Genomic DNA, 12,850 nt, shown 5'->3' with positions numbered 1-12,850 from the left:
AACACAGTTCTTAAACTCCCTACTTAAATCTCCAAACGTTCTAGACAGAAGCTTAAAATAGTCAAAATTATAAACGCGTATTAGGCGTTGACAAAAGCAGAAGGCGAGAGGAAAGGAGTGCACGAGGGGCGTCGGGCATGGCAAAAATGGTAAAATTGAGGTCATAAGGCGATCTATATGGTCCATCACATGTGCAACCAATAGCAACTATAACCTAAAGAACCAAATCCCACCCATATGAACATTATTGCTCCCTCTTTTCACTACCCCTTCTACATTGGGTTTTTAATTAATTAACCATATGAATATAGTAGCGAATATCCCAAGATCATATTATATAATTATATATATAAGTAACATTGCTTTGGGAGCAATCTAATGCGTATTTTAGTACTCATTATTTTCCTCTCTTGGGATCGTTTATTGGTCTCCTTTCAAATTGCTAACCCTAATTATTAATAATATGTATTCACATTCAAACCCTAATTCCCAAGCTGGCGCGTGTACTACACTCTCTTCTCTCATTTACTTACATATATTATGTGCATGCAATCCCTTCACGTTAGCGTTGACATTGTTGCTTACTTTTTTCACTTAGGTCAACCCTATTTTACCCTATGTTTTACTCTTACAACTCGTTTCTTTTTGGGTTAACCTATAAATTTGGTCTCGAGTTTGAGTAAAATTTTAACTTGGTCTCCGTGTGCTTTAGAAATTTTTTATTCAATCCCTTTTGGTTTCGTCTATATGAGTTAAATTTAGTCTCCAAACATGTACTAGGTAGGTTTTTCAAGTGGGTAAAATAGGGTTGAGAGATAATTGGTAAGATTTAACGTTAGCATAAGGATGAACATAAAACTATAAGGCATGTCGTGATAACCAAGAAATGGAGGAGTACTGTGAGATCTCATATCGATTAGAGAGGAGAACGAAGCATTCCTTAGAAAGGTGTGGTAACCTTTCCCTACAGTTGCATTTTAAAATTGTGAGGCTGATAGCTATACGTAACGTGCAAAAGTAGACAATATTTGCTAGCGATGGGCGTTATATGTGGCATCAGAGTAGACACCGGACGGTGTGTCAGCGAGGACGTTGAGCTCTCATGAGGGTGTATGTGGAAATCTCTCCATAGCAAACGCGTTTTAAAACTGTGAGGATGACGGCAATATGTGACAGACCAAACAGACAATATCTACTAGTGGTGAGCTTGAATTATTATAAATACACGAATGGATAACTCACTTCTATTATAGCTTCTTGGTGAGATCTTTGCTTCATATTCTCTTATCCATCGTTTTCTTGTGTGATAGACAACTTAAAGAATTTATGTCTCCCAAACATGAACAAAATTATAAATTTAGGGTTCAAGTAATAGTTATTTTTAACTTTTGTCAATGAAAACTTTCGTTCATACTTTGGATACTTGTATTAATAACCACTCCACGGCGTTTATATGAGTTGAGCTGGAAAAATCTTTTAAACCAACCTAAAATTTCGAGTTGGTTGGGTTGGTGACCTGAGTAGTCCGAATAGAGTTCACAACCCAACTCAACCAAATCCAACCCTGTATTTTCGGGTTGGGTTGGTTCACCATACATGTTACATTAATAACTAAGATCTATAAAGTTCAAATATCAAATATTTATTAGTCACAAACATCACTAACATTTGTTGTTCATATTTTTATTCTTTTTTTAAAGTAGGGTAGGGTTGGGTTGTAACCCTATTTCTAGGTTGGTCGGGTTGACATGACCAAAAAAATATCAACCCACAAACGGAATCAAATAACTAAAATCTATAAGATTCAAATATCAAATATTTATAAGTCACAGATATCACTAACATGAATTACAAACGTTCATATTCTTATTCTTTTTAAAAGTCGTGTCGGATTGGATTGTAACCCTATTTCTAGGTTGGTCGGGTTGACCTAACCAAAAAACTATCAACCCACAAACCGAACTGAATTTTCAATCGTCGAAAAATTCAATTCAACCCAATCCAAATCGAAAAAAATATAATTCAAACTTGGGTTATCGAGTCATATAAATCCATAAAATGTATGGTTCCGAGTAATTATTAATTTGGAGTACAAGTATATGATAGGAGTTAATTAAAATGGTTTGGAGGCACACGCTCCTAAAATGGAGGTGAAGAGATATCACAGTCCGTTGTGTAGTAAACTACAGCTAGCAAATGAGAAAAAGCATCCCCTCATTCCCTATGCTTCCTTTCTACGATAGCTTTAACCATCCCCTCCGCCGTAGTCTCCGCCGTCAACGCTTCCCTTTTCAATTATAACCCTCTTCTCTTCTTCCCCCCTTTTGACTCTCCTTTCATATTTATACCCTTTCATCATCTTCCACTCCTAATTCCTTACAAGGATAGTTATCATTACACCATATAAATGGGCTCCTCGGGCGGCAGCGGTGGCGGTGGTGGCGGCGTTCCGCCGGGTTTTAGGTTTCATCCTACCGATGAAGAGCTCCTTCATTACTACTTGAAGAAGAAGGTGTCGTTTCAAAAGTTCGACATGGAAGTCATTCGAGAGATCGACTTGAACAAGATCGAACCGTGGGACTTACAAGGTAATTAACTATAACAACAACAACGTTCATCTTGAATTTTCTTTCTAATTTTGCTTCTATAAAAATTTCTTGCATACCCTCAATTGCATGCATTTTGATGGAAATTATGAGTAAAGTCCCACGTCGGCTAATTTAGGGAATGATCATGAGTTTATAATCAAGGAATGCTATTTTGATCGGTATGAGGCCTTTTGGGGAAGCCCGAAGCAAAGTCATGAGAGCTTATGCTCAAAGTGGACAATATCATACCATTGTGGAGAGTCGTGTTCATCTAACATAGTATCAGAGTCATGCCCTAAACATAAATCCTCAAATGTCTAACAAAGTATTGTCAGCCTAGAACCCACATTGGCTAATTTAGGGATGATCATGGGTTTATAATCAAAGAATACTATCTACATCGGTATGAAGCCTTTTAGAGAAGCCGAAAGCAAAGCCATGAGAGTCACTCAAAGTGGACAATATCATACAAGAGTCGTATTCAACTAACCATCTATATGATTAATTACAAATTAACATGATACTCAATCATTTGTTATGCTAAATTATTGATGTCTTGAATTAATAAACTAAAATTTATGATGATATTAATTCTCGGCGGCAACGTGAAGAAACTGGTGGTGGTGGTGCTCGTGGGAGTTCATCTTTTTTTTTTGACTATTTGAGGGTTTAGATGAATAAATTATAATGGCTATGCTAATTATTTTCTTGTGATTTGTGCATCTCAAATCTTCCCATTTATCTATGCATTACTTTTCTTATTGATTTTTTTTTTTTTTTTTTTAATTTTTTGGTTTGAAAAAGAAGAACTTTCCATGATAAATTCAAGAATGATCACATTTTTAGATGTAAGAATATGTTTTAAATTAATAATTTTTAGGTTGAAATCCTTTGGATCGATTTAGTGGTCAAAGAGACGTTTGTGAATTTCGATGTCGAGTTAGGTGATGAAATTATATAGAATTAACCCTCGTGATAGTAGGAATATACGCGGGTTGGATTGAATTGGAATTTTTTTAGACCAACTCGAAATTTTGAGCTGGTTGGGTTAGTGACCCGAGCAGTTTAACTCAATTATTTATTTTCGGGTTGGATAGGGTTGAGTTGAAAGGTTGTTTTTTTAATTATTTTTTAAAATATCCTACTTATATTACATTAATAATTAAAATCTCATAGACTTTAAATATTAAACAATCACAAGTCAAGTAGAGTATTCTTAATCTTCGTAATAATCTTTGAGACTAGATCAGGGTTGGGTTGTAACCCTATTTTCGAGCTGGTCGGGACCAAAAAAATGTCAACCCATGAATTGACTCAAATATTTCGGTTTTCTAAAGATTCAACTCGACCCAAGTCGAAAAAAATCTAGCACAACCCAATTTTTATTGTTTGAGTTATAGTTCGAGTTGATTAGGTACTCAGGTCATATAAAGACCCCTATATGGTAGTTTTGAATAAAAAACCCTAAATACTTTTATGTTAAAAGTGATATAAAAATAAAGTTTTTGCATGGTTGTTGAATTCGTTATATGGTATTAGAGAAATGCAGGATAGGATCGACGCCACAAAACGAGTGGTACTTTTTTAGCCACAAGGATAGGAAGTACCCAACAGGATCAAGAACCAATAGAGCCACCAATGCCGGTTTCTGGAAGGCCACAGGCCGAGACAAGTGCATTCGAAACTCTTACAAGAAGATCGGGATGCGCAAAACCCTCGTGTTCTACCGTGGTCGAGCTCCTCACGGCCAGAAGACTGATTGGATCATGCACGAATATCGTCTCGAAGACACCGATGATCCTCACTTCAATAACTCTGTGAGTCACCCAACTCTATTCCCATTACTTATCCAAATCTCAAAATTTAAAAACTAAACTTATAACCCGACTTCTTACTTGCGTAGGAGGACGGGTGGGTGGTTTGCCGGGTTTTCAAGAAGAAGAATCTATTCAAAGTGACAAACGAAGACGGAGGAGGAGGGTCTAGCGCTAACTCCGACCCGCAACTAAACAATGCCCAATCATCCGCCTCAATCACCACACCACGCACCTTCATGCATAGAGAATCCCAATACCAACTCCGCCAACCACACCAAAATTACGCGTCCCTGCCCACATTCGAGCTCAACAAATCGGACCTAGCCCTTCACTACATGCCATCCACAGCCCCACCTTCCCATTTCCCCCAACACCTCTTTCACCCCAACATTTCTACCATGAACAACAACCATAAGTCCCTCGGCGACGCCTCCGAGGCCTACGACTACCTGGCCCTATCATCGCTGCCACCGGACACTCCGCTCATGGTGAAGCAGCTGATGTCTAATCCCGAAACTAGCCAACCGGCCGATAGTATGACCGAGCCTTGGGCCATGTTGGATCGGCTCGTTACGTCTCATCTTGGGAATGAGGATTCGTCTAAAGATGTGAGGTTTGAGGATGAACACGGGTTGTCGTCCGTTAGCCAAATCAATCAGCTTTCGATGAGGGGAGAGATGGACTTTTGGAGGTATGCTAAATAATTTAAGGATGTTGTTGTTTTATATACTGGCTATGATAACAGAAGCTGGGGATGAATTTATTTGTTTTGGATTTCATTTTGGTTTGATTGATTGTGAAAAATGTTCGGTTTAACATTCTAAATAATATTTTTTTTATTTGGAATATGACCCGAAGTCTCGTATCAGTTAGATAAAGAGAAGATCGTGGGTATATAAGTGAGAGACGATATCATCAATATTAGTACGAGCGTTTTGAGATGAAACCAAATGTAAAGTTACGAAGGAAATTTCATACCATCGTGAAAAATATTTGGAGGGTATGTTATACGTAACAAGTGTATCGTCGACATGTAAACTACAAGTGAACTAAAATGGAGCTTTGTTGGACATGCTTGTACTCTGAAGAAGACGAGTTGTCCTAGATAAGAGAAAACTCTCGATCATAGAAGTTGTTCGGGTTAGTATTTGCTCGAGTAAATAGCATTGCATCTTTGCAACTTATTTCCCACTCGAAAATGGTAAGTTGAGAGTTGGCTACAGGAGACGAATTATAGGAGTTGGGTTGGGTTGGGTTATTTTTCTTGAACCTCAATTAACTCAGTTCGATTTTTAGTTTCTTTACTATTTCTTTTTTTATTTTTGTCCGATATAGTTTCTTTAATCTAATCATTTTTACTATTTTTTTTTAATTCCATTATCGATCTTTGTATTTTCATTACTTTTAGAGTAACCGATTCTAAAAAAGTGTCGGTATTTAGTTGTCTTTAGTTATATGATAATGTTGAACTATGTTAAGATCTTACAATTTTGTCTTGTTGTAGATAAATTTTTTTCTTTTAATGATTATAGATTGATCTGTGTTTATTTGTGAACTTTTAATATCTTTCCTCTAAGATTGTACAGAATAATTATGGATTGTGGATAAATAAAACTTTTTTAAAAAATTAAAAAAAAAATTAACTACTCCGACAACCCAACCTGAACCCAACTCGTAAATTTTTGAGTTGGATTGGGTAACCCGAACTTTTAGGTTGAGTAAAAACAAATCTCTCAACCCAACTCAACCCAAACTACGTACGCCCCTACTTCTAGACTTCTCATTGCACTTGTTCCATTCTATGATAGCCTTGTGGACCTCTTTTTCGGAAGCAAGGTCTATAAGCTTGTAACACAATCCTCTGTTGGCACTATACTTTAGCTAGCTTCTCAACTAGTCACTTTTACGTGCAAATGCTGCACCGACACTTCTTTCGTCTTGCTGCAATTTTGTTCTTTATGTCGCTTACGTCCAACCTGATGCTCTCTTCCTGAGCGAATGCTGGGCTCAACACTATTGTGAAGCTACCCACCTTAGGCACTGGATACTTCGGATCCCGCTTGAACGCCCCTTCACTCAATCACTTGAAGAACTGTAAACACCTCGTCCAGGTGCATTTGATTTTACCCAGAACGTAGCGCTCAGAAGGCTGTGAAGGAAAGCCTTTCAATCTCGACGAAGCCTATATATACCCACATAAAGTGGGGAGGTCCCTCGGTCAATAACACGCTGGTCAGGAAGTCCCCTGAAGAAGCCTTTTGTTTGTTGTTTGCTAGGGGACGAGAAGTGGAATACGTGATCTTTCTTATTCCTGGGGATAAGGGTTGGACCCCCCCGAGCCAAGTGGGGCCTGCATGCTCAAAGAATACACGTGTGGGGTAAGCAACCCATTTTCTCAAGCTCTTTCCCACTCAATTCAATTGTTTTCTCGTAACGATGTCGTCCACCCATATGGACTTGCATTGTGCACAATTTGGCACTTGGTCGATGCATGTCTCATCTAACTCCTGACTTCTTTGTTAGCACCCATTGGCATTATTCCTCTTATGCAAATGACTCTTTCAAATTTGACATCTCAAGCTCTTGGTAGATGAACTTGGTTCGTGCACCGCTGATGGGTAAGACTTCCTCCTCAGGGAGTCTAGCTTCGACCCACAAAGCTAATTTTTATTTTGGCTTGCAACCGTCCTACTCAATCTGGCACTTGTGACATACTTGTAAAGTCTTCACTCAACCCTCGGACGCATTTTCCTAACATTCTAGCCCGACTAGACACACAAAGTATAGTTTGAGATGAATTTCACGGTTGTACATTTTCAACCGTGCGACGTCATGATTTTGACACACTCATGACAAGTCTTAAGGAAAATTCAAGCCCCATTCACATTTTTCGTCTGACGTTTGTAACCAAACAAGTTTAGATTCCGCACGAGTTGTGCTTAATTAGCAAAGACAAACCTCACCTAAGATTCAACAAAGCCACAAAGCTAGGTAAAAGAATGTGAATGAGGCTTGAGTTTCCTTTCAACCTTGTCATAAACATGTCAATGTCATCATACAAAACGGTTGAAGATGTACGACCGTGACACTTTAACATCTAAGTGAGAAACCTTTCTCATTAGCCGAAATATCATTACTTAGTAACAGTGTAATTGTTTTAAGAAAATGTAACAGTTTAATTACAAACATAGCACCATCCATAAAAGATACAAAATTCAGAAATGGAGCCAAAAAGAAAATAGCTTAAACTTTCGAGTTCATTATTTCAAAATTCAGAAACGTTAAATTATTGATATAATTAAATTTATCATAACCCATCAACTTAAACTTTTGAGTTCATCGATAATTTAACAAGCATAGCTCGAGCTATGATTATTGATAATGAACTTACTTGGGGGCAATGGTTATGGCCAGTAACCTTCTTTGTAACTCATCACAAGTGTTGATACAAAATCTTCCCAAAATGGGAACCTCCACCCTTTAGGTTAGCTATCCTTCTACACCTGCCATAGAACACTAATAGATATCCATGAACAACTTGGTAAACATCAGTAAAACAGTAGTCACATACCCATGAACGCCATAGAACTAGCACATAGCCCTTGATTTGTTCATAGAACTCCAAAAGGCTTCCCTACTAACTTATCGCTCAATCGCCTCGAACTACTGTCCCTCTGTCTTGCACCTGTTGTCAATGGAAGACGGTGCCAATGGAAGGGGAGAAGAGCTCAGTAGAGCTTGCCGATCCTCTCGTGGTTCGACTCTCCCACCTGATGAATGCTGAATATCCTCTTGCTTTTTACATAAAGATGATCATACTTTCTAAGGTTTTGTATATTTGTTCTGCATTGGGATGTGACATGTCAAAAGAATAGAATTGATAAACCTGATTATCAACCTCAATCCAACTGCAACCTGGTATTTTGTAAGCATTTTGCTCCTTCAAAAGTTTCCGAACCCTACGAACCTCGTCCCAATTTTCAAGCTCGGCGTATATATTTGCTAGCATAATTCTATAACCGCCGTTTTCTGGATCCATCTCGATCAACTTTTTAACCGAGTATTCAGCTAAATCTAGACGGCCATGGATTTTGCATCCATTTAGTAAAGAACCCCATACAACCTCATCTGGTTCAATATTCATTCCCCTCACAACTTCCATTGCTTCCTCAAACCGCCCTGCACGACCAAGAAGGTCGATCAAGCACCCAAAGTGTTCGATCTGAGGCTCGATGTCGTAATCCTGCCTCATCATTTTGAAGTATGAGTAACCCTTTTCAACTAATCCTCCATGAGTACAAGCATTCAACACACCCACAAAAGTAACCCCATCTGGCTTCACGCCATCCCCACATTGAACTAACTCTAAGAACAAATCAATTGCACTTCCACTATGACCATGGAGTGCAAGACAATTTATCAAGGAATTCCATGATGTCAAGCTTTTTAAAGTAATCATATCAAAAATTCTCCTAGCAACTTTCAAATTGCCACATTTCCCATACATATCTAACAGAGCATTTGAGATAAATGAATCTTGACCAAGATAAGTTTTGAAAACATAACCATGAATCCACTTACCAAGATGAAGCATACCAGTATGTCCACAAGCGGATAGTGCAGATGCAACTGTGACCTTATTCGGCTTGGTTTCACGCTCCTTATTACCCTCCAAAGCCAATGATACCATTCTTTTGAACAACCCAATTGCTTCACTGAAGAATCCATTTTGAGCACATCCAGCAATAAGAGCATTCCAAGCAGGGATATCCCTCTCAGGCATACTTTCAAACAACGCCATTGCATTATCAATGTCCCCAAGCCTCGCATACCCCGAAACCATAGCCGTCCAAGACACTACACTTCTCTCAAGCATTTCGTCGAACACCTGTCGGGCAATTCCAATATCCGTACGGAATCTCGAATAGGCATCAACAATAGCCGTTTGGACAACTGGGTATCCACCAAATCCAGATTTCAGAACCTGGGCATGAACCATTTTCGTGCCATTGGACTCCAAAAGCTCAGGGCACGACTTCAGTACATGGGGATAAATAAAATGGTTGGGTAGAGGATCTCCTCGGCGGACCATATTACGGTACAAAAGAAACGCGGCTTTAGAATCGGGCTCCGAGGCATAAGCAGTGATCATTGCAGTATAGAGATAGACATTTGGGGAAGATAGATGATCAAAAATGAAGCGAGAATAACATAAATCAGTAAGAGTAAGGTTACAGAAGCGAACGAGCTTGAAGGCGTAGAACTGGGTTTGTGAGTGACCGAGAGAAATGAGAAAGCCTTGGAGCTGCTTGAGCTGATTGAGATGGCTGCATTTTTCGAGCACTGATAGAACTAACTGATTCAAATGAGGTTGGATTGGAACAGATGCCATGATTCTTCGTTGTGTAAACGAACTTGGAATAATTTAGTAATGTTTTTGGGATGAAACGAGACAGGTTTGGAAACATAGTACCATATTAAAAAAAAAATTAATAAGTTAATATTCCAAGATAGACACGTTTTTGTTCATATATTGACGGTAATAAATTTTTTTTTTTTTTTTTTTTTTTTACAAAAGTTGAAAAAATAGAGTGTCACCACCCCCGTCCAAGGGGTGTTGTCCATGGTTGTATGCCCATCCTTTAATTGATTTCATGTTGTATTGTTTTACTATTGTATTTTTTGTTTGTTTGATTGTTGGGCGAAATCATGTTTGAGTGTGTGAGGCTTGAATTGCCTCAAGACGTAGTATAGGGGACCAATTAGTACTCAATCACTACTGAACCTTCACCTATTTCTTCTTGAACTACTCCGGCGGCTCTTGAACTCAATCACTTGTCCCCTCTTGAACTTGTGTAAAGACCATAAATAAATAAATGCTATCCTTCCCTTATTTTTAGGGATAAAATCGACTGAGGTAATTTAGAAGGAAAGAGACCTCAAACCTGAACGTGATTGAACGAGGTAAACTACTGAATCAGATAGATTAAACTCTTGAACTGATCTTTCTCCTTCAACTTTATTACCTAACTGCTCGGATGGAACTCCTTCCCATGCCCTTGTATTCCCTTCCCTTATTTATTAAGGCGCTAATTCATTTCTTTCCCCTCTCTCCCTTCTGGAACAGTAACTTCGGTAAAGGATATTCTTTCTCCTTACTTGAACCTATGGATTCTTGAACCGGAACCCTCTGGAACTTCTCTTTCTCATTGATTTCACTCTTTTACTCGGGAAAGCATATGAAATCCTGATTGACATCTTCGTCATCAAACCTCTCCTAGCCAAGTATTGTAAGTTGTCTACATGGGTTCAATGCAACTGACTTTCATAATGCTTGCTTCCGACCATGTTTTCTAGAACTTTTTCTATGAAAACGTGCTTGATGCTCGATTATCCACTAACATTGTCCGTGAAATTCGATTTTACACGTCTGGCTTGTTTGCTAGGTTAGAGCAAACTCTACACAATCACTAGTCTGTTGCAAGAAATATGTATTTGTGACAAGTGATATCACAGCTTCAGTAGCTCCTAGTCCCATCAAAAGACCAAAACAATGTTGACACAAAAATAGTTGACTAAGTTGCAAGTCGAGTGATTCACTGAGATTGAATATGACATGTCCTTCCTAAAGAAAATTCTCGACACTGTTCGCTTCCTCGAACGACGAGTGACGAAATTGAGTGGAAAATTCGATGGAGTGGATGCAATCAGCGACCACTTGGATGGATTGTCAATCAAAGAACTGATGTTTACGGTTGACTCCCTAGAAGAAAGAACCCCACGATTGAACAGCTTGTACCGTGGAGTTAGCTTTGAGAGTTCTATCGCACACATTGAAGGACATGTCGAAGAGCTAGACATTAGAAAACTTTATCATTGACATAGAATAATACTTCAAAGCTACAGGAACTTGCTTAGAGGACCTAAAAGTTACGTTTGCCACAACGTATCTCGTGGATGATGCAAAACTTTGGTGGTGCTCGAAGGTGAATGATATCCAAAATGGGTCATGCACCATAAACTCATGGGAAGACCTCAAGAGGGAATTGAGGACTCATTTCTTCCCCGAGAACGTAAAATTCATAGTAAGGCGGGAACTTCAAGAACTGAGACACACTGGAGGCATAAGAGACTACATTTAGAAGTTCTCAGCTTTAATGTTAAAACATCAGGATACGTCTGAGAAGGAAAAAATATCCTGCTTTGTCGAAGGATTGTAACCCTAGGCCAGAATAAAGTTATACAAACAAAAAATTCAAGATCGTGTCACCGCACTTGTTGCCGTAGAGAGACTCCTAGACTTTGGGGATGAAGCTCGATTCCAAAGAAAGAGTACACCAACCCCAATCTCTAGGGGCAAACCTTATAAGTCACCAAGTCAGCGAATTGAAGGTCCCAATAGAACAAACAGAGGGAACAATAGACAAAATGGCGGAACAGATAGATCTCCTTAGAGTACAAATGTCAGACTATTCCAAGGGCCCTACCCCCAGAGGAACTATCCAACGACACCTTTACCGTGTTTGTTATGCAAAATCACCCATAGGATGTCCTATTATCCTCATCAAGCATTCCTCAGTGCACTCCAAGTCTCCATACAAGAGAGCAATGACTCGAGAATCGAGCCAGCATCCAAAAAAGAGGAAGACCAACATAACCCCAAGATGGGTGCATTGGAATTTTTGTTGCCATCCAAAAGAAGGTCGACCCAAAGGAAGTAACCGAGAAAGGGATAATGTTCATAGACCCGACAATAAACTCGCGACCCAGCAAAAACATCCTAGTAGACTCAAGCGTGACTCATAATTTCATCTCTGACCAAGAAGCCCGTCAATAATAGAGGACCCTGGAAAAATGAAAGCTATTAATTCGTAGGTCCTATCTATGTTGGTGTTTCTAAGAGAGTCTCCTTAAAACTAGGGGCTTGGTCAAGAAAAATAAACCTAGTCGTGGTTCGCATGGTTGACTTCGACGTGGTACTTGGAATGAATCTCCTCATTAAGCACAAAGTCATTCCAATGTCATTAGCAAAGTGCATAGTGATTACCAATCACAATCCTACTTACTTCTTACAATTGATAAGAGAGCTCATGCAAGAGTAGCCCACATTTATAGCCATACCTTTAGTGGAAGATGTAACTATTATTGAACTTGTCCCGAGTGAACTTAGGGATGTCTTGAATAATTATGCTGACATAATGTCAGAGGGCTTGCCAAAAACACTACCACCTCGTTGGGGCATTGATCATGAAATCGAGCTTCTCCCTAGGGTCGAACTCTAGTGAAAAATGCATATCGGATGACTCCACTAGAGCTAGCCAAACTGAGAAGGCAACTGGATGAGTTGTTAGTTGCAGGATTCATCCGCTTCGCAAAGGCACCCTATGGGGCCCTCGTACTATTTTAGAAAAAGAAGGATGTGACGTTACGTCTGTGCATAAACTA

General features: G+C 39.1%; 2 protein-coding genes across 2 annotated transcripts; one reads left to right on the top strand and one right to left on the bottom strand.

Annotated features, from left to right (window-relative positions):
• Positions 1–2,267: 2,267 nt before the first annotated feature.
• Positions 2,268–5,404, top strand: LOC111797706 (protein BEARSKIN2-like). The gene is made up of 3 exons (XM_023680812.2): positions 2,268–2,588; positions 4,128–4,405; positions 4,492–5,404. The coding sequence occupies exons 1-3, from the start codon at positions 2,408–2,410 to the stop codon at positions 5,107–5,109; spliced, it is 1,077 nt and encodes a 358-aa protein (XP_023536580.2). The 5' UTR covers positions 2,268–2,407; the 3' UTR covers positions 5,110–5,404.
• Positions 5,405–7,569: 2,165 nt separating this feature from the next.
• Positions 7,570–9,877, bottom strand: LOC111785070 (Pentatricopeptide repeat (PPR) superfamily protein). Its single transcript, XM_023665546.2, has 2 exons — positions 7,977–9,877; positions 7,570–7,908 (listed from the first exon to the last, which is right to left on the bottom strand). The coding sequence occupies exon 1, from the start codon at positions 9,795–9,797 to the stop codon at positions 8,205–8,207; it is 1,593 nt and encodes a 530-aa protein (XP_023521314.2). The 5' UTR covers positions 9,798–9,877; the 3' UTR covers positions 7,570–7,908; positions 7,977–8,204.
• Positions 9,878–12,850: the final 2,973 nt, after the last annotated feature.

The sequence above is a fragment of the Cucurbita pepo genome, chromosome 6 (assembly GCF_057944985.1).
Source record: "Cucurbita pepo subsp. pepo isolate OVF chromosome 6, ASM5794498v1, whole genome shotgun sequence".
In the NCBI taxonomy this organism is placed as follows: domain Eukaryota; kingdom Viridiplantae; phylum Streptophyta; class Magnoliopsida; order Cucurbitales; family Cucurbitaceae; genus Cucurbita; species Cucurbita pepo.
This window is presented reverse-complemented; position numbering and strand designations above follow the sequence as displayed.

What these genes read in the sequence shown, in the direction of transcription:
- LOC111785070 (XM_023665546.2), bottom strand. Translation starts at nt 9,797, where the DNA reads ATGGCATCTGTTCCAATCCAACCTCATTTGAATCAGTTAGTTCTATCA.
- LOC111797706 (XM_023680812.2), top strand. Translation starts at nt 2,408, where the DNA reads ATGGGCTCCTCGGGCGGCAGCGGTGGCGGTGGTGGCGGCGTTCCGCCG. An exon ending in CGAACCGTGGGACTTACAAG is followed by an intron (nt 2,589 to 4,127) that starts GTAATTAACTAT and finishes ATATGGTATTAG; the next exon opens with AGAAATGCAGGATAGGATCG. An exon ending in ATCCTCACTTCAATAACTCT is followed by an intron (nt 4,406 to 4,491) that starts GTGAGTCACCCA and finishes TTACTTGCGTAG; the next exon opens with GAGGACGGGTGGGTGGTTTG.